Raw genomic sequence first — 22067 nt, 5'->3', positions numbered from 1 at the left:
CCTGTCTTACAGTACTGTATGTAGTTTGAATACTTTCTCATTTTGACTCACATGAGTATCTAGCATCTAGCACCTATTTTAATGTGCCACAATGACATTTAGCATAATAATGTAAATCATAATAATATAATAATCTACAGAATTCCCTGTAATTCTCAGTTGTCCCTCGGTTGATTGCATCCCACATATAAATGGGGCTTCCAGAGGAGCAGAGCCTGATGCTGATTGTTGTTTTTTTTTTACCGGGTTACTCCCACAAATATTGTTGTACGTCCCAAGACTGATGTCTCCCGTGAGATGACTCATATAATATTCCCTCCATGTACACAGATCCCTGAGAGGAGTTTACTATAAAGCAGGAAACGATGTCTTCTTCACGTAGATCCTACAACTGTGACATTAATCTTGTGCCAGGAGCCTGTCCTCCACGGGGACGGATTTATTCTCCTCTGGGTCCTGAAACATTCGCTATGGAAGAGTAAACTGAAGATGCCCTCACTTCTAGATTCATCCCTCGCTCTGCTGCACCAGCTGTAGAACAAGGATTTTCTTTTGAGCGAAGGACAGACTGAGGGCTCTGATAGTATTTACTATCAGCTTTTACACAGCAGCAATGTCAAGAACTGCTGTCCCCTTCACCATGCTCATCCATTGAACATCTTAATAGTGACACTACAGTAAATTCACTAGACTCTACACTTAAGGGACAGCGGCAACCATGTGAGAAGAGCATGACATCACCTTGTCACAGCAACAAAGCACTAAAGCCATTTTCCCACAGGGTTTGGAATACTCACATGTAGCTGAACCGTGACCTTTCAAGACAAGCTAGTGTGGTGCGAATGATTTTTCCACAGCACCGCAAGGTAGATTTTCGGTGTGTTGGCTCTCGCAAACCACCGCTGACCCTGTCCTCAATCTAACCGGCTCACTGTGGTTGTTTCTTCTCACACCAACCCCCCCTGCAATATTTGAAACTAATCTGCTGAATAAATGGTGTAGAATATGTCCATATCTTGCTGTGAAGATACAGCACTGCTAACCATCCGTCCTGTCTGTGATAAAAAAAAAAACATTGAATTTCATGTAGGTGCTTTACAATAAAAGCCTTCCACTGCTTTACTGGTTGAAAGTAAAGCAGCAACAACAGGAAATGTTCAGTTTCCATTAACTGTAACCTAACACATCTCCAATACGGTAAACAGTAAAACAGTAAAGTGCGGGTGATATCTAACAGTAAAAACATCAATAAGAGTCATGTTAAACTTCAGACTACACTGATTTCGTTGCAAGTGATAAATCTACTGAGAACTAGACACAGAGATATGTGTTGATTGGTTTAGCACAGGAGGAGCCACTCGTGTGTGTGGACATCTGTCGACCCTGCTATCAAACCGCAGTAGCACAGGTTGCCATAGTGATGTCCTGCCATATATGTTCACGGCTTGGTGCGACTCAAGTGGGTTAAACGGTTCCTGTGAAAAAACGCCTCAAAAGTATCTGTTACATGTGATGTCTTTCAAGCTTTGATGAATAATTCTCTTCCATAGATGTTTTTGTCAGTCTGTTTGACATCTCAACCACTCGGGAAGCCACTGAGGCATCATTTATACTATATGTCAAACCATCAATATGTGAATGAATGTGTGTGAGTTTAGTGCTCCTCAGATCTTTCCACAGCTAGATACAGTCGCCAGTGTCAGCATGGATCCTTTTGTAAGGCTGGAGAACTGTAGAGCGACCCTGGCTTAACCTCCATTAAACAGAAGCAACCGTTTGGGCTTTGCAAACCTCTGGAAAATTAAATTTCAGCTGCACAAATGCTCTCAGTAACAAGAGGAATGATTGTTTTACACAGAGTGCAAAGGCTGAACTGGTATTTTCAGAAATTGCAATGCTGCTAAGCCATTGCCCCACTGCTGTTTAACCCTGACCCTCTACAGTCATTTATAGAGGAGTACACTTCTAAAGCGGCACAGTGACTGCAAGCTCCACGTGCGCGCAACATAAGTCCTCCAAACAGTCTCCGCTGACTTTCTGTGCCCATTCCCAGGCAACCTTGGTCATAATCTCACTGGATTTAAATCCTAGCCTTCGTCCCTCCCTCCACTGTCAACACCGCTGTCATGGATGTTGCTATCAGGATCTTCAAGGCAGCTCTTATTTTTTATCCCACAATGACCATCGCAAGGTGAAACAACCAGCATGATTAATCATCATATTTTCTGTCTCCACGGACTGCCGTGTAATGTTGCTTTCAATTAAAGCCACCACTTTTTTTGTCAAGACTCCTCTCCTCTCTCCTCTGGTTTCCATCTGCAATCTATAGCCCAAGCTGTGAGAGCAAATGGGGACCTGGAGATCATGCTGCAGTGTTTTTCTTCAGTAAAGTGTTTTTCTGGTGTGGGCAGAATGTGAGCTTAACTCCCTGCACTTTTCTTCCACAGGCCTCTCGCCTTCTGTGTGTCAGACGACCTCAGAGAAAAGAGCATGAACTGAGCAGGTTCTAGGGAGTTTGTCGGGTGCTGTTGTTTAGCCTTTACGGTATTTTTCTCTCCCAGCACACCCCTGGTTCATCAGGTTAATGATGGTGTGTCTATCACCATGGGAGTACAGAAACCATCTCTGTTATGTGAAGAATTAGTTCAGTAACTGTGGCAAATGAAAAGTATATTACAACTTCTCATTTCTGACCAAACCACACTGATTGACTCCTGCTCCAAACCAATCTGGCGCTGTCAGCTAAAAGCTGTTGTTTACATGCTTACATGCAATATTCAGCAGTTATAATACTTACCAAGTTCACCATATGAACATGTCAGCATGCTAACATTTGCTAATTAGCACAAAACACAAATTAATAATCCATCCAGTAGATGTTGAGATATTTCAGTGTGAACCAAATTTCTGACCCACATTGCCATCTCTAGTCACACTGTTAGTTTGGCTAAAAGATCCCAGGATTATCCACAATACACATGCACAAACATCCAAAAACTTCTGCTCTACCCTCTGCTTGATAAACCCCAGCCTTTGTCAGCCAAGCCAAGGAAAATGACAGAAATGTTAGATGCAATGGCTGGCAGTCAACCTAGCTTCCAGAGACAACAGCCTACTTCGGCCACAAGAGAGCAGTAAATTACAGGATGAATGCCAACAGGCAAAATCAGATCCTTTATAGGACAGAACGCTATCCTGAAATGTAAGGAGAGATAATGCTTCCATTTCGTTATTGTTCTAATTTATGTCTATTTTTAGCTTTAATTGGTCAAACACTGCCAGCCCTGCTTGCCCTGATGGCACGCCACCGACTTCAGTGATGTGATAAATCATTCAAACATACATTCAACACAGATCGGTTTTACTAATACAACTAATACATTTTAAAGCATCTTTAAAAGGTGCTTTTCTTTGCTGCTGTTACATGTCCAGTTTACTCTGACAGCTGGGCACATTGCAGTATGAGGTGACATGTTGATGGCAGCTTGTTATATCAGCTCCACACATCCGCTGCAGCATCCGAATGCTAATAGATTTCCAGCAGCCGAGCGTGTCTCTCCAGTGAAAGACTTCTGCATAGGAAGAACTGACACTGATGGTGGATCTTAATGAAATTTTAGGACAAATGGAAGTCCACTCATCTTTACTTGTATACATGTATGTGCCAACACATTTTAGACACAGTTAATGTTCTTTAAAATGAGGACTGATTATATAGAACTGATTATTGCCTTCTATCTGAGCTAAGAGACAAAGACCTTTTCTGCAGCTGGAAGTTTTTTAAAAAGATGCTGTTCATTGTTAGCTTTACACTCAATAAAAATTAAAAAATATTTAATTTTGGACTTCTTAAAGCTAGTGCTCAGCAAGTGAAATACTGGTGCAACACAACCTAACCTGACGTACATGTTTCTGTATGAACATCCACGTGTTTGTCATTCTTTTCATGCTGCTGTGACAACGATGTTTCATGTGCTTGTGTGGGAGGGTAGTATTCTGCTGTTGTGACATGATTATCCCATTATATAATTAGTATTTATTTATAGCATGTGAATTGTTGTTAGATAATATCACAAGCATACTGTACATCTGTGAGCAGTGGAGCAAACCATATGAGTCACTACAAGGACAAAGGTTGTGGTTGTAGAAAAATCCTCCTAATTGGGAGACACAAATATGGATCATTTACCGCTGTTGTACCATATTGATAAAAATGTAATAATATATGTTTAGTATTTAAAAACTTGATTTATCATCCAAACTTTCTTCAGCCATGAAGTGAGATTGCTGGTACACTGATAAACTATACAGATGAGCTGGTTAAAACTCCTGTCAGAACCAATTGCGAGTGAAAAAAACAGTGGCCTCTGGTGCTGCCTTCTCACCGCTTTCCTGTCATCTGTGGCTCTCTGCCTGAGGCACAATAGATCAGGCTCCAGCACTGGTGGAGTGTGGCCAACCCCCCGAAAATGTGATGTCTCATGAGGTCAAACTGAAACAGAAGGCACTGAACTAAGTCTTGTCACAAATCCAAATCCTAAAGAATAGCTGTTTAATTTCTATTTTTAACTACTATTACTTCATTTTTAGTTCTGGTCCTCAGACCTTTTCATATCAGATATTTATATACAATCAATTGAATCTCTGTAATTATTACTCATTTGATGGTAAAATGAAAGTCAGACAGGTTCCTGAGTAGCAGGATTGATAAGTGTTGCAATGAACTGATTGTCAAAGTAGTTTCCAATATTGATTGTAGGATAAACGTTTGACCATTTGTATTTTTGTGATGTATACAGTATACTAGGGCTGGAAAATAAGGAAAAAAATTGTATCAAAATAATTTTGTTCATATCAGTTGATATCGATATATATCACAATATAAATCAAATCACTATTTCTGTCAAGCTTAAATGTTCCTTTTTACTCCTAAGGTAGGATGTGAAGATATCATAAGGTTAATTTTGGTTTAAAAATGATTTATTTTCGGTCAGAAGTTGAACATGACAAATATACTGTAGAACATTATACGACTGTATTTCAAATGAATTAAATAGGTATATATGATAAAGTAAAATCTTAATTCTGAGCAATTAAAAGCTTGGTCTAAAACTGTAAAGTCTTGCATTGTGCGTGCTCTAGCGGATGGCACTGCCTCAGATGGTAAAAAAAAGATTAGTGGTATTAACTGTCTGTGGAAACATGCTTTTGACACAATTTGCAGTGCACATGCTCTGCCCTCTGTGCAACAAGCTAACCTGACGTGGCTATAAATCTATTCCAGCCACATGATTGGTTCGGCACAGCGTTATTCTCTCCGGTGGACTGTCAAAATGTCCTTAAAGTTTTAACTGTCCCTCTCCATTTGCCTGTATTTCGGGGTGCACATTAGAGTGGGCTGCGTGTGGGTTTACTGGCCACTCTCAACCAAGTCTGCACAGTCAGGGAGACAGGTACATGTAGTGGTGGCAAGAGTGGGGGATGAGCAACAAGAGCTTGAGGAATGTCGCCAAGAGAGGATAACTGCATCAGGTTTATAACCTTCTGACAGTTACTTCTTCTTCCCCTCATGTTGGACTGAGGGCAGACTGGACACTACAGTGACTCACCATCACTTCTTGAAGTACAAAGTGGTATTATGAGGCAAGACACGCGTAGGCTAGCTGGTTAGCATGCTAACTTCAGTGGACATCTCTGCAACACAATACATAGATGTCATTGACATTAGATCAAAACTGTTATTTTTTAACATTCTGTTGATAATCTTAGTTAATTTTTGAGTGTTTCAATAGTTTAAATACTCAGCTATTGCCCCTTCAATTAGCTTGACTCTTGACCCTTTGACTGAATGTACACTAATCAGTGAGCCTCCTTCATATTTGGCTGGAAGGGAAACTTGCAAACTTTGGCTCTCAGCAAGCATATGCTGGCCAAATAATATACATAGCCTAATTAGTGTACAGTCCCCGGTCACACCCCAGCCATTTGAGACATGAACTGTGCTGAAAGGCTATAAAGATAAATTCGGCTTGACATGGAAACTGCTGTGGCAACAAGTGCACTCATTAGCCCTCTCAAATCCATAAGTTGTGAGGCTGGAAATACCTTCACAACATCATGGATCATGACTGAGTGAAATATGACAAATAGAGTTTGCACTCACATAGATTTTTAAGGCCAGCAGGGGCCTGATTTATCAGTTTTTACCAAAATAAATAAATAAAATAAAAAACTTTTATAAAATAAAAAACCTTTTTCTCTTCTATCCATCTTTCTCTCTTATACACATAAGCTCCACAAATTATTAGGTGCACAACTCCCTGGAAAACACCATTTTGTACTGAGCGGATTATCTTGGAACAGATCTAAACTGAACACCCACACACACCCATACACACACGCATACACACACATACACACACACACACACGCACACACACGCACATACACACACACACACACACGCACATACACACACACACAAAATGCCTGTGTTGGCTAGCCGCCCCACCCTCCCTGCATCATGTGTGAAGCAGATTTGTCCTTTCCTGGGAGAAGTGAAATCAGTGTTGCTGTGACTGCACCCAAACGAAGATAAAAAATCTCTTCCTAATGTTTCCTGTTGATTGCTTGTCCTGGTTTTGTCATATGACATTTACATTGATTAAAGTTGCATATTGTTTTTTTTAAGTATATTTTTGGGGGCTTTTATTGGACAGGATAGTAGAGAGAGACATGCAGCAAAGGCTGTCCGATGCAGGACTCGAACCAGGGCCAACTGCAGCGAGGACTGTAGCCTCTACACATAGGGCGCCTACTTAGACCACTTCGCCACACGACGCCCATGCATATCCTTTTTTAGAGGGATTCCTAACAGTAAAGAGAAGCAGGACTTGCCAACTAACACCTCACAGATAGTGGCTGTGCCAATGCACTTTGTTAGTTCATGTAGTCATCAGTTGTATTGTATTTGGTGTCATTTGTATTCAGTGTTGAAAATGACCAGTAGAGCAGTACTGTACAGTTGTGGATGACAACTGCAGCTCTCCTTTGATAGATTTATTTTGGTGACAAAATGATTTTTCTCTGTTTAGGCCACACGTTTTAGTCTCACACAAGGCATTAACATGTGTATCTTGGCAACAGTGTGCAGCATGGATAAGGAAAACCACATAAATTCAAGGTATAAATGCACATAGATAAGATTAGATCAGGTACTCTGTACTCTGTACTGCATCTTGACAGGGACTAAACATACAGACCACATGTTAATACCAGGTGTAAACGGGGCCCTAGTGTGGGCTAGGAAAACTGAACTTCTTAACATGAGGCCATTTAAGGTTACTGAGGTCCAGACGTTGGTATTTATTCTGAGGTGTATATAATAAAAGCCATGAAAAAAACACTTAGTTTGGTGCTGAAAAGATATTGTACAACACCAAGACAACCAATGTCTTTGTTGTGGTGTGTGTGGTGGATACAGTAAATGATCTCGTCAATACTACAGAATATTTACTCAGCACAGTGATTATGTCGTCAAACCAGAAAGGCTGCAGAACTCACTGAAGCTCTACTGCGTGTAGTTCAATGTCTTTTCATCCTCAGACATCATGTGATCAATAGCTCCTGTGCAGTAAAACAGTGGCCGTCCATCATGATGCTGGCTAGTTAGTTTCACTTGAGTGAATTAGTTAGTTTCACTTGAGTGAATTAACTAGCTCTCTAACATTAATTCCATCCTGATCAGACTGATAAACTTTCAGTTAAAGTGGAAATGCTTTTCTTTTAATTCAGTTTGAGATGAGGAGATAAAGACAGAGAGAAGGTGATGGAGATGAGAGGGGGAGAACAGGTACACAGAAAAAAAGTGAAATCTAAGTAAGATGTAACATCTTAAATCAAAGCAATACATGCTTGTTTTTGTCTGACAAGATATTTCTCCTCTCCAGGCAGTTTTTTATGGCAGAGCATTTCACTTGTTTCAAGCTTATTTCTACTTTTCTGTTTTCTTGGCAGATCATTTTACTTATTTTAAGTAACATTTCCCCCCATTATATTGCTGTTTTTCTTGTTTTTGAGAGCTGAGTTTTTGCAGTGCCCAGAATAGGATTAGCATTATGTCCCTGTGCCGTTGAACACAAAAACCAACTGACCTGATCATATTCAAACAATGTAGTCCTAATTACCACAGAGATTTACAGCATGTTCTTTGGCAATTACAGTGGAAGCTATAGACTCTGTTTAACAACAACAGAAACCTAGCATAATTGTATTGTCATAATATACAGTAGTCTTATTGTATAATGATATTATTGTATTTTTCTTATCTTGCTGTAATGTGTGAGACACTTTTCTATAATTTCCACTGACAAAGTCTTTTCGTGTACCATCCCCTCGAACCCCCCTAGCAAGCTCAGACCTTGGTCAGACCTGTCAACTTTTTCTGTATTAAACCTGACCACAGTCTTTTCCTCACCTTGACCTTGAGTGCTGGGAGCGCCTGCACATAACCATAAAAAAGTGTGATTAGATAAGATCAGATATTTTGGTTTAAAACAAATAGGTTGTCTGTGAAAATTTTACTGATGCGTTCGGTATCCACATATTTACTTGTTGAATAAAATACATAACCAACATTTCCTCATTACATTAATAGAGAACATAATCCAGGCGCAATTATATTTCCTACAGAATGTATTTTCTGTAGCAGATTATTAATTTCTAGGTGACAGGGTTGTATAATCAGATTTAGATCTCCACCAATTTTTTTTAATCCCTTTTGCCTCTGAGGTAATCAGCGCTATTTTGACCATTACTGCTGGTCCATGATTGTATATGTTTAACAATATTATTTCCCTTTCTTCCAATTTAAATATATTTAATATGACGCATATCTCTCATCTTTATCAGCAAGAACTTAACCATCATGCAATGAGAAATATTGCACCCCCTCTTTTTGCGGAGCAATAAGATCCTTTAATAGGATTGTTTAATCCACATTCGCATTAAGTCAGGCTACCTTAATGTATGTCATCAGAGGAAAAATGAAAAAAATATACTATATATTTATGTTTTTACACAACTTGTTAAATCTTAAACAGACAACTCCCTCTGTCAGATTAAAACAAACATGGCTGTGTTTGAAGGAGCCCCAAAACTGACAAAATGTCAAAAATATTACTGAATACATCAATGAACATGATTGAATGGAGTGTAAAAAGAAATATAAAATGTTATACTTTTCCTAACTCTTAAATCAATTGGTTCAAAAAAAGTAAAGACTAATATTATTTAATTGTGAGTAATGTATATAATGTGAACCTGGAATTGAGCCCAAACTACAGAAACATCATAACAATCTGATGCTCTTTTAAAAAAATTCATAATTACATGCATGTTTATGCAGCAGCAGGGGGTAAAGGGATAGGAATGAGGGTAGGGGGTTGTCAGGAAGGATAAGGGAGATGGGGGAGGTGGGGAGATTGGTATGGAGAAAGAGAGTGAGGGAGTTCAGCTGTAGTGGAGCACAGTTCAAGTGATCCTGAGGAGCTGCAGTAACCAGGCTGTGCCCATACTATTCCTCACTAGATGATGGTTTTAAAACACAATTTTGTTGTGTACAAACCAAAAGAGGAGAAAAAAGAAGAGATTGGACATTTTCATATTGCTTTGGCATTTCACTGTGGTTTTCAGAAATGTTCAAGAGCTTTTTGGCATTTCTCTCCTTACTGAGGATGCTCTCTCAGGGGAGCCCGAGCACCTGCACTTCTTGTCAATGGCCATTAATTTGATTTAAAAGTTTTGGCTGATGACTGGTCTCTCATATGCACATGATTGCTGTGTGCAATCTGGCCAACACTGTGCATGCACAAACACACCCACAGAGTCACTTTTAATCAGCTGGCTACATTTGTTAAACAGCAAGGCAGCTTATTCAAATAATAGGATGGTTTATTATCAGAAACAATTAAATCTAAGAGGATGCTGGGGGCTAATGTGAGCCATTCCTCCCTTTATTCAGCTCTAAATGGTTTGTAGCTCATTAAGTGTCTTCTCAGAGACAACTAACAGCCCACTCTGAGGATAAAATGTAACATCCACAGATTTAGAGGAATACAGTATGTAGTTCTGTAACCTAATTTGATGCTTTTGTTGTTCTTTCAGATGGTAAAAGATGCTTTACCGCCCACTTTGAAGTACATAATATTACACAACTACTGTCTGAAGTCATTTATAAACTGTAACTATAAGATGGTGTTTGGGGGAGCTTTTTTCTGGGGCTCTGTGTGTGGCTGTGAATATATATATATATATATATATATATATATATATATATAGCAAAACCAATAGCAAATAAACCGAATAGCAAAACAGCCTACACACAAATGCATGTGGCTACACTACATGTGTAGCAAGCTCCCTGAAACTGCTTACATACACCATTTCACAGCATGCCTTGCCCTGTACACTGAACACTGTCCACACACCTATACCAATATTCTGTTTAGCCACAGCTCATTCAAAAGCATAACGATAACACATAGTCTAGATAAGACATTACTAATAATGATATTATCAAAAGTGTGTGGCTGTGAATGATAATGTTTCTTTGGATCTCTTTGTGTCTCTTTATCTTGTTGTGTGATTGCGTTTCTGAAATATCTCTGTTCATGTGTGCATTCAGACTTTGAAATGAACATTGTAATCAGTCACATGGTTAAGTTAATCTGTATTACATTATGGACCCCTAAACATGTTTTCTTTACACGGCTGCACAATATACTGTACTGTACACACACCCTCCACACATCACTGCAACCTCCATCTGTCCCCACAACTCCAAACTGGAGAATCTGGTTCCATCGTGTTGGAAGCTTTTTCTCGCTTATTGTCTGCAGCAGGGCTTCATGCAAGAATGCCTATTGGCTCACACTTGATGAAATATGGATGAAAATGTCACTGTCCATTACATTTTCAACAGTGGCATTTCTCCTGCATCCACAAACAAGGGGGCAGAGACTTTTGCAGATCCTGTCTACAGGGTGTATTTTGGACAAAGACTGGAACTGCATTTTTTTTTCAGCACAAACAGAGTCAGACCCGTGTTGTTAGACAACACAAGTCTAAGTCAGTGGGGTTTTTTTCCCGCTCAGGTCATTAAAGCTGGCTATTAATCTCTAACAAGGATGTGCCTCATCCCTGCGACAGGAATTGATTTTTCTTTCTTTGGGTAGGGAGAAAACGCTTTCTCATTTCAATAGACCAAAAATGTTTGTTTCGCACCATTAAACATGTCAGTGAGCTGTACAGTAGCTTCAGCCCACAGCGTTTTCTACTGCACTGTTGGGAGATGTTGACTTTTTTTTGTGTAATTTCTCACAGACAACGTCATCATTAAACCGATGTCACATATCATGAATTAAAAAATAGTGAATGTGCTTTTTGGACAGAAGGACACAGTCAGTGGTGAATATGACTTGACATTCAGTGTGTCTGTTAACTGCTGCTCATGTTGTTTTGATCTAAAATCTCCAGGAAAAGAAATCGACAAGCAGCAAAGACAGTAAATTGAGCAGTCAAGGTTTTTGATGTAAAAGTTTCTTTTTTCTTTCTTTTTTGTTTTTTTGTTTTTTGCATTAACAGTGTTGGCTGACTGAGCAAACAAACAGCTTTTGGCTGGGTGGGAAACTCTCCTCTAATTGAATCATTTGTACAAACAATGTGTTGGGGGAAAAACAAATCTCATCATAACATGTATCACTGAAGAAAAAAACAAACAAAAAAACACCCAGTCACTAATCCTGAAAACACACTCTCCGGTTGAGCAACAGTGCCATAATCTCTCAAATATTACTTCCCTCTTACTCTCTCTTCCACATTCCTCTCAGACCTCTAAAAAGCTTTCCAATAATTACTGCTGCTGGAGATTGAATTGAAATGGCGGAATTGGCTTAGAATATTGTTTCCTCTGCACTGATGGTGAAGTAAAGTGTCTCTGAACCTTTATAAGCTCTATTGTCTGTTGTCAGTGGCATTTGTCATATAAGTCAAACAAAAATAACCTGGACTGTTAAATTGTGTATGTCCTGTGTTCGGTTGAGACATGGCTCCTGTATTTATATGTTGTGAAATAATGAGGTTATTGTAAAAAATAAATGTCTATATGCAGATTTACTGGGAAGGAGGGAAGATGGGACATAAATCCACCTTTTTTTTTTTTTTAACTAGACAGCAATATAAGACAAACTCTGTAGCAGCAGCATCCGTACTCTCTACTGAGTTGGCAGCAGTCAGTCAGGATGGATCACTGCCTTTTACATTTGAAGTCAGTGTGCCAGCTGTTTAGATTTCAGCCTCCAAGTTTGAAACCACCAAAGCCTCCTAATGTCAACATCTGCTGTTGCCGGTTCGGAAACATTGGTTGCACATTGCACACTGAGCCAGATGAGCTTCTGACTTTCAACAAGGGGGCCGCCACCTTAAAAGGAATCAACTGTGATTGTGCCTGTTAAGTTGATCCTGTAGTGAACAAAACATCAAGTTTTTCCACTTTATGAAGTTTGTAAGCTCCGGATGCCGCTCAGAGCAAAGCTGCGTGTTTCTGTTGCTTGCTGCATGTAGTCTGTTGTAACTCGGCGTCTCTCTTTTCTCCTCTGTCAGGTGGCATCCCCTTCGTCCTGACCGGGGAACTGTTTGAACAGTCCTACCGACCTGCCGCCTTCATGATCGCTGGCACCGTGAATTGGCTGTCCAACTTTGCCGTGGGCCTCCTGTTCCCATTCATTCAGGTGAGCTACATCATTTAAATGTGTACACGTGTACACGTTTTATTAGGGGATCAAGTTGTTGGAGCTGAATCCGCCACAACGTTCGTAGAGATGCTTCAAATAAACAAGTGACACTTTTCTAAAATAAAGCGTTAGACACACACAGTAAGTCACTGGCTGATTGTCAGCTAAACCAAACCAACACCAACTGTGTTCGTCACTTTAGCCTTCACAGTCCATTAAAGTTGTCAGCTCCTCATTAATCCCTGCAGTGGCTGCCTGCCACATCATGCTGTCAAGTGGTGGTGCTGCCTGCTCTCCAGCAGCACCAGCACCTCCTCCTCTCTGGACTCATCAATCAACATACTTGTGATGTGATGTTTCTGTAGTCCTATCACATATCGTTATCTTTTTCATATACTACTCACAGGCAACTACTGAGCTCTAATGGTTGCTCTTGGAAGGGTCAGTGATCCCTGCAATTTACAAGATTTTCACAATAATGGTTTCAATTTAACGATGAGAGAGTGTCTGACTGAACGTGAGCTGCACTTCTTGTTCCTTTGTAGTGAGTTGAACATCAGTCCTGGGTTATACAAACAAGTTGTTTCAGACCTTCACTTTATCATTTTCTTTAATTTTAGTGGAAATAGAAAAGATGATGATGGCAGAACAAAACTATTGGCAGCCACTCCAGCGACTTCTGCAGGGTAGCTTTCATCATGCTGCTCTTGTGTTTTTCATCTTAATACGAGACAGACAGTCTTCAGTGCCAGTGTCATCACCACCTTGGTAGGAGAGCAGTCAGAAACCGCCATTAAGCCACGAAGGGTGTTCCACAGGGCTTTTGCTTTCATTACTCAACCCCGAGTATGAGATAGTGTTTATTTCCCCTGTCTGTATGCGATTTTAACTTCATAACTACGAGAGAGGGGTTGTAAAAGATATTGTCAAGGGAACTCCACCCAATTTATACATTAAGTTCAGTTTACTTGTCATGAGAAGTACGATTCAGCCTGGGGATGTCTTCAAGGTTTTTTTCTTTGGCTTTGCTTTGAGAATTAAAGAAAAAAGTCATCACCAAAAAACTGGAGGTATGATGTTTGACTGGGCATTTATGAGGCCTAATGAGGGAAAGTATAACATAAGAAATGAAGAATCAAGTGTTTTTATATCTTGACCCACTTACACTTTAAATGTGATATTGCAAAGTAGCCCTCAAGACTGCACCCCCACCCCACCCCCATCCCTTTTGATGCTGTGAGCCCTGTCAAAATGCCTTTTAGTGCCCAGCAGTGTTGTGGCTGAACACATCCAGTGAGGACAGACTGCTGCTGCCGTGCTGCTGACGTGCTGCTTTTGCTGCTCGGCCCTTGTAAACAACCTGTAATGGGTGAAATGTGAGACATGACAGGAATGCTGAATATATACCCTGAGACACAGAAGCACTTTCACAGCCTCACATGGGCTGTAGTAATAGGTGGCCAACAAGATGAAAGAAAGTAACTTATTGTTGTTTTATTTATTTAAATAAGGAGTCAGTAAAGAGGAAGATTCCTGTCCAACTGGACAGAGAAGCCCATTAACATGTCGTTAGCTTTTCAAACTGAGCTGAGAAAAAAAAAACCCTCTACAATATGAACTATGAAAACTAGTGGTGCAGTGGCTAAGATGGAAGTCTCTACTGCAGAATCCCTTTATGTATTTTTTCTGGTATTGGTAAAAGAAAGTTCAAAACAGTCACTTAATCCTAGAGTATCTTTGAAGTGCATCATATGAGACCCAAGAGACCTCCACTTTAAGGAGAATGAATGTGCTTTTTAAGAGTGGAGTAAAAAGCAAAAATACAACAGTTTCAGACTGAAGATCCTATTAATGTCTGAAATTGGAATGTTTTTTCCTGGAAACTGCAAAGGTCCTCTTTCAATTTCTAAAACCTGACTATTGCTCCGAGCGGCTCCACATCACTGCCTCCTCTCATCTTACCTCCTTTGTCTCTTTGCCCTCTGTGTCTCTCCCTCTCTTTCTCTGGCCTCACAGTCTGTTTTTTTCTTTCCATTATTCTTACCTCCACTCTTTTGTTCTTTACTTCAACTTCAAAAAGTGTTTTTCACTTCACAGCCTCCAAACCGAAGCACCCTCCTATGAGTACACTGTGCTGTACAGTTTAGTTTAGGGTTTAGTGGTGTTAGACGATATTGCCTGGTACCTGGTATTGGCCACTTGATGGATTAGTTGTGTTATGCTGAGATTCAAGTTGAGTTTGGTGTATTGTTTTATGTTGCATTTCAAAAACCTTATGACTAATGTACTGCAGTAGCCGCAAGTTTTCAAGTCTCTTATAAGTTTTTCATCCAACACATATACAATACTCCATTTCACCAATACCAAATGACACCTCACAGCGTTTTGTTCAGGAACTATTTCTCAACATCAGTTCTTCAGGTTTGTGCTGTTGTGGGCAAAACTGATTTTTCTGCATTCAGTGTCTCCGTTTCTGCTCTCTTTGTGTTCATCCTGATCTGTCTGGGAAGATTTTTCCACAGTTTTCCAACAGTTCCTGTTGATGAGTGTGTTGGTAATATATTAGTAACACATTATCTTAGAGTAGTGGATACTGTAGCTGTGCCACTGATACTGAGAGATGTCTGCTGTAGTGTACTGTCTTTCCACTCGCTCTACAGGACTCATCCCCACCTCCAGGTGAATGTACTGGGCCTTTGACTCTGTCTTCTTATCCCATTAATTGTCCCCAGGCCTCTGCTGCCTGCTCGCATTTCACTGATGTGACAATACATTAGGAAGCGCTCAGATTCACACAGAGAAAAAAGACATAGCTGACAGCTTTGTCCAAAGCACTTTTAGTATATTCAGTGCTTTCTCATAGTCTTGTCACAGCATGTACAGTATAAAAGCTAGTTTACTCTGGCAAACACTTTAAAAAAGGACAAACTAGTCTGTACGTGCATGGGACTGCTGTCTTGTTTAAATTAGTTCCATATCTGAGTTAATTCATTGTCTGTTGGAAACCTGACTATCAAGACACACACCAGGAAATCTGCTGTGTAACAAGGCCTGTGCTTACACCAATAAGCCAAACCAGTATCCTCCACAAACCAGTGGGAGAAGCACTGACAAGAACATTTTTTATTTTTTATTTTTTGGTATTGCAGCATAAGCAGCTGCTTACTCACCAGTCTAGAAGAAACGTTGCACGTTCAGCATCAAACTTACTTGGAAAGGAACGCCAATGTTAACACTATGTTGTAATGTTTCTTCTACTGATGTTAGCATGCTGCTAGTCCCGCCCGTTCCAATCCTCCAATCGGCCCTGAAGATGTGGCACTGCTCAGAGGATGTATTATAACCTCTTGTATCACAAAGACAGTGATGGCTGAAGCTCTTGTCAAGTGCCAATCACCACCTCCTGCTCCTAGCAAGAAAGCTTTTTTGGCGACAGTAAACTTGCAAATAGCCCCTTCAAGAAGAATGTGGAGACGCGTGGAGCACCACCCGTTCTACTGACCTGCAGAGATGGGATGAACAGCTCTGAGACACACTGGTGGTCTGACAGGGTCTGTCACACACATGCATATGAACTTTCTCAAAAGGACTTTAACAAAGGGTGTCTGGGTGTCTGATCTCAGGTCAGTACTAGTGGAATATGAATATGAGTCTGTGACATGCATGAAACAGCACAACAGAAGGCGCAGACACAGTGTATGGCTACTGATAAAATTGTTATGACAGACTGATACGGCTGTCCCATAAGCCTTTGTTATTGGAGAAGTGTATTCCTTCGTTTGTCATGTCCCAAATAAATCATCAGAACAATAATTTTGCATGCCATTATAAACCAACACCAATTATAAACATGTGCCACATTGTTGAGCAAGCATGGTGGTTTTCTGTCATGCCTGGGGGCAGACTGGCAGCATCCAGATTCAGCCTCTCCGTGGATAGGCCCAGAGGGGTTTACCACTCTGAGTGAGACTGTGAAATTCCTCTTCGTGCCTTAAATACAAACATCCTGCTCAACGGGAGCTTTCACAGGTTTCCCAACAGGAGCTGGACTACCTCCAACACTATTATAAACTGGACTTTGTAAGTCTGTCTGTGCCGGGGGGGAAGCCAGCCGTCAAGGGTTTGTGTGTGAGGAAAAGTTATCCACCTGCACAAACTGTATCTCTGGCAGACTTGGCTGACAGACTGAGGGGCTCAGAGGATTTTCCCTGGTCAGCAGGTCTTCCTCTGTGTTTGTGGCTCCTGGGACTTGAGTGCTGTGCAGTGACAGGAGATGTGCACGGCTCCTCACTCTTAACCTGTGTGCCAACTCGTCAGGGTGGGTGATATAACATACCAGGGTGATGTAACCTGCTGTTAGGACTAATTATTTTTGGATTTTAATCTGGGAATTTATATGTATTATTACTGAATCAAAATGCGACAGGCAAGTGAAAATCTTATTGGAAAATGCAATTTACAACACCCCGGTAGCTACTAGCAGTATCACTCTTTTTAAATTCTCTGGTACATCAGCAGCAGCTCATTTGTGTTACCACTTATTTATTTCTTCACTTTCTATTATTATAAGCTGATTCTGATTCTGAGCTGTGAACAGTCTCCTCATGTGGCAGGTCACAACTTTTAGAAGTGTGAACCAATAGAAACCAAGTCAGTTTAAAAGAATCCGCTTCTTAAAAAAATCTTTGTGTTTTTTGTGTAAATATGAAAAAATTAAATCACTGAGCTTTACCTTTTCTTGGGTCTGGAATCTGAATTCACCACCAGTACATTTCCACTGGCATGCCTGCCTATAAAGAGAGACTTACCATAGAATTTAATTCTAAGATCCTGTTGGGATTCAGAGCCATCTGGTCAGCTACTGTGAGCTACCGTGTGTCCAGTTGTCTGGTCACAGGCGCAGGTCGAACGAGCATGCTGGAGCTGTATTTCCTCAGGAGATGCCTTAGATTTGGATTCAGAGCTCCTTTTTGTTTCAGAAAGGATTGGAAGTGAAAACCGTTTTATTCTGCTCGCAGGGAGATTTCTCACCATATCTCTTAACTGACAAATATTTCCCGAGGAGGGATTTATTTTTCGTTAATAATTCCTTTTTGTTGTGCTGTACTGAAGGCTACATTACAATTCCCCACATCACACAATCTTTATGCTATATTTCAATATCACACATACACACACACCAGACACTGAGACACATTTCAGTTACATAACCTGGAGTGGGGAACTTTTGTCTCCCCCTTCAGGCAGTGAGAGTAATTACACAAACACTGTTGAATAGAGAAATTTCCACTGTTCAGTAGAGTTCATATAAAAGCTTCATAGCCTACTCCAAATATTTTTACAAAGACCAGTCTGTCCAAGAGCAGTCAGGCGATATCCATGTCCCTTCTGGTCTTTCAGCACGGAAAAACCAAACCAATGGTAAATCGTGTTTGTTCTCGCTGGCAAACGCATTCTTTTTTTTAGATTGTAATCCTTCCTCTCAATTATGACTTTTTTTTTTTTTTTTTAATATCCGGAGCACTAGCAACTTTTCTTGGATGCTTCCGGTTTTCCCGCCCAACTCCTAGTTGCTTTACTCTGTCTCTGTCGCTATGGTTACTCCCCTCTTGAGCTCTCGCGACCTTGCTGGTTGACATAAAATGCATCGCTACCAGTGCTTCGACTTGGAAAGTGACACCAGATTTAAAACTCCGGTATACTGCAAAATATAGAGAGATTTACTTGGCGCTGACAGGCTTAATCAGCCCTGCGTGGAATCATTTGGCAACGGGTTGAATGTAACGCACGTTCATTCATATGTAACATTCCTGCACTCCAGCTTTAAGTTCTGCTTGATGAGAGAAACTAAAACAACTGCTCTTTTCAGTTACTAGCTACTGTAACTTAATTAGACAAGCTGTGACTTTGATGTGACTTTGTACAAATGCAAAGAGAGGGAACTGCTTGCAACAAACAGGCTTTATCTGATCTGCTCTGAGAACCAACACAGAAGATAATGAGCCTTATTATGGGCATTTGCTCATTACTGAAGGTTTTTATTGGGCGGGAGAGGGAGAGTTTTTTTGTTAGGAAAACAAAGTGTACCATAGCCTGCACTATATGTGTATTCTGTATTTGTTCTCTCTCTCTCTCTCTCTCTTTCTCTCTCTCTCTCTCTCTCTCTCTCTCTCTCTGTCTGTGTCTTGCGCTTCTTCTCCCTCTCTCTTTGATGTTTTCTAGCAGTCTTTAATGTCTCAGCAGGCGTCCTAAATGAGTACATTCTTCATCCTAACTGCACCAAGTTGGATCCAATAGGCTCTGATGTACTTTGAAGCTTCATTAACCATCTCTCACTGATCTGTTTCATCTCTGCGTGTCAAATCCTCACATTCATCTCGCCCTAATATGAATGCGGGTCATTCAGTACCTGTGACGATGAAGCGACGACAGCACCCTCAGATGAATCTGAATTACCCTACATTTAGCATGTAGAGTAATTCAGACTCATCATTCATTCATGTGTATCCTGACCTATAGTACCAGCTCTGTCTGTTCATACAGCGGTTGTTATTGTATTGCAGGGAGGGGAAATCAATGTGGCATTTTAGTTTGCAATGGTCACATGTAGGAAGTCTGGCTCTTCATTTTACTGCCCACATAATAGTGCACCAGCCCTGCGCTCCTCTTCTGCCACCCCTTTCTCAAACAGTCATGTCTTTTTCCTGTTTCTTCCTCTGCAGTACACTCACATCTTCCTCCCAAGGACTTTAGCCAAGTGATTCACTGAGTAGATGTAACTTCATCTGCTGCTCCCCTGAGCTCTTTTACATATTCAAGCAACCACAAAATCTTCACCCGTCACTGTCTCTTTGTCTTTTGCCTTTTCACGCTCTTTCTAACGCATCAATCTCCCAAGGCCACAAACAAAAAGTACTTTGGTGTGTGTGTGTGTGTGTCCGTGTTTTAAATCAAACATATTATTTAGAGATTAGCTGACTTGCATGTTTCCATTAAGGCTTATTTCTCTGTGCTCTACGCTAGACCCTGGGTGTTGGTGGATTTGTTGGTACAGTTTCTCATATGAGAGCGAAAAGCTTTAGAAGAAAACTTAAAATAATGTGTAATATGTAAAGATGGAGCAATAGCCATAAGGCAGTTGACTAAGTTTAGCATAAAGACTGAAAACAGGGGGGATACAAGCAGCCGGGTTCTCTCTGAAGTTAAAAGAAAAAAATGCATACCAGCACCTCTAAAGTTCTTGTTCGCTTCTAGTTCACTTCTAATCCATATGCAAAGTAAAAACAACAGTTTGTGCTTCTAGGGGAGTTACGATCAAATATAAGCCCACCCTGGTAAAAGGATTACCTCTCCTTCTCCAACTCATGCTTTTGGAAAAAGAGCTTTTGAGAACAGGAAACACTTTCAGTCTTGTCCTGTTTCTCTGAGTTACTATTAGTCCAAAGAGAAGACAGTCTTCATCCTTGAAGCCTTTTCTCTCAAAAAAGTTGAAATATGAAATACTTCCATCAAAGCATAATGTAAATCCCACGTTTCTGTAGCATGTTTATCTTTCGTGTCAGCACACATTTTGCTATCAGGGTTGAAATCGTTTTCCCTGGTGTGTGATTGAGCTCTTCATCGCCTGTAACAGTAATGGCATCTCAACACGTGACTCTGTCCGCAGCCTCTTTCTGTAGCAAAGACGTCAGGGAGCACTTTCAACTTGTTTTCACGCGCCATGAATTTATTTCCTCTGTGGCAGGAAAACACTTTACACAAGCCATGAGAGAACTCGCTATATATAGACTTGAAAATACTTGCTAGCCTAGCACCATTAAGCCTTCTACTACTACTACTACTACTACTACTACTACTACTACTCTGCCATTCAAAAAGAATATCAGATGTGGTGAATACATAATACATAATGTCTAGTCCTCTAATATAAAATGACTCCATTTTTGCAAACTTAATTTCCATAGATGTTCAGTTCTGTACATATTGACAGACACGAGATTGGAAATGATTATCTCATCCAACCCTAGAGAAATCTGTTAACAAAACATGACGTGCCATCATTGTCTGGGTCATTTAGAAACTGCTGACATTTAGAAAAAGCAATTGGATAGATATTTCACAAAATAGCATTTAGACTAGAAGTATTACCTTTGTGCTTACCTGCAAGCAATTTGAAGTTTACATGTTCAATTTTTTATTTCCTATCGTGAGAGATGTCCAACTGTCTGCCTTATAATTGCCCTCTGTGCCAAGGACATAGTTCAGCTCTGCTTTTTATAGAGACAGAACTTTGCCCTTGGTCATAATGTCCCACTTGTCCCTCATTAGATCCTAATGACATTTGACATTTCAATCTTTGTGAGTTGAAAAAAAAACAAAAAACATAGATATGTATGCTGCCGTTCATGCCCTCTTAAACCTACTGTTTGCTCAACTTATTCAGGCACTTTTTTCCCCTCACACACTGGACTTCATTTGCAGAAAGAGCCAGGAGCTTTTTGTTCAGCTGTGTACAAAAAAAGTAATTTACTGTTAATAGAATTACCTGGTGCAGGTTGAGGAGCTTTGCTTAAGCCTTTCATCTGTCAGAGAGATTTTTAATGATGAGAGATTTTGTCCTGCTTATATGTAGTAATTTCACAGCCTGGCGTAATCGTTTTGCAGAAAACAACAGTGTACACTGCGGGTGGTAGGATACATCTTCATATTATTAAATTTATGATTGAGTGAATACATAAAGAACTCACATATTTTACTTCAAATTGAAACATACCTTACATACCTGATTATAATTCTAATCTTGGGAAATGGGAACATAATTGGAGCAGATTGCTTTGTCTAAGTATTTCTACCTAGAATTGTACTGTCACAACATTGGCTGACTAAGAGCGACTTGGAAAACATCCAAGTTAATGCTTCAAAGCTCTGAGAGGCACGGCAGTTGATATCAGTGAATATTCACATGCATGCATTATGTCTCTACTTAATAGATAGTATTGTAATTGTGTTAAATTTACTGCATGTACTCAGCCACCACACAACATTATAGAATTTATAATGCATGAATATTTATCGATTTATAGATATTTGGTTGTGTCGCGCTCAACTGTTCAATCATGTTAATCACACGGGATTATAGACAGACTATATGCCTATATCATCATTTAAAGGATTCGTACGGCCAGGACTTTGGTTAATCCCCGAGGCCGTCAGCATTTTGTGTGCCTCATCTGCATCTTTAGTGTTGTGTTGAATTTTTCCAACACTCCATTGTTC

General features: G+C 40.2%; 1 protein-coding gene across 5 annotated transcripts in view; it reads left to right on the top strand.

Annotated features, from left to right (window-relative positions):
* Window positions 1-22067, top strand: part of slc2a9l2 (solute carrier family 2 member 9, like 2) — a 105794-nt gene that overhangs the window by 75234 nt on the left and 8493 nt on the right. For all 5 annotated transcript variants that reach the window (XM_087179752.1, XM_087179751.1, XM_023427853.2 and 2 more), the window contains one exon: window positions 12661-12788. In XM_087179752.1, the coding sequence (XP_087035878.1) occupies window positions 12661-12788 (128 nt within the window). The remainder of the gene's footprint in view (window positions 1-12660; window positions 12789-22067) is intronic.

This window comes from Seriola lalandi, unplaced genomic scaffold (assembly GCF_002814215.2).
Source record: "Seriola lalandi dorsalis isolate HSWRI2012SDOR001 ecotype SW California unplaced genomic scaffold, Sedor1 jcf7180002054864, whole genome shotgun sequence".
In the NCBI taxonomy this organism is placed as follows: Eukaryota; Metazoa; Chordata; class Actinopteri; order Carangiformes; family Carangidae; genus Seriola; species Seriola lalandi.
This window is presented reverse-complemented; position numbering and strand designations above follow the sequence as displayed.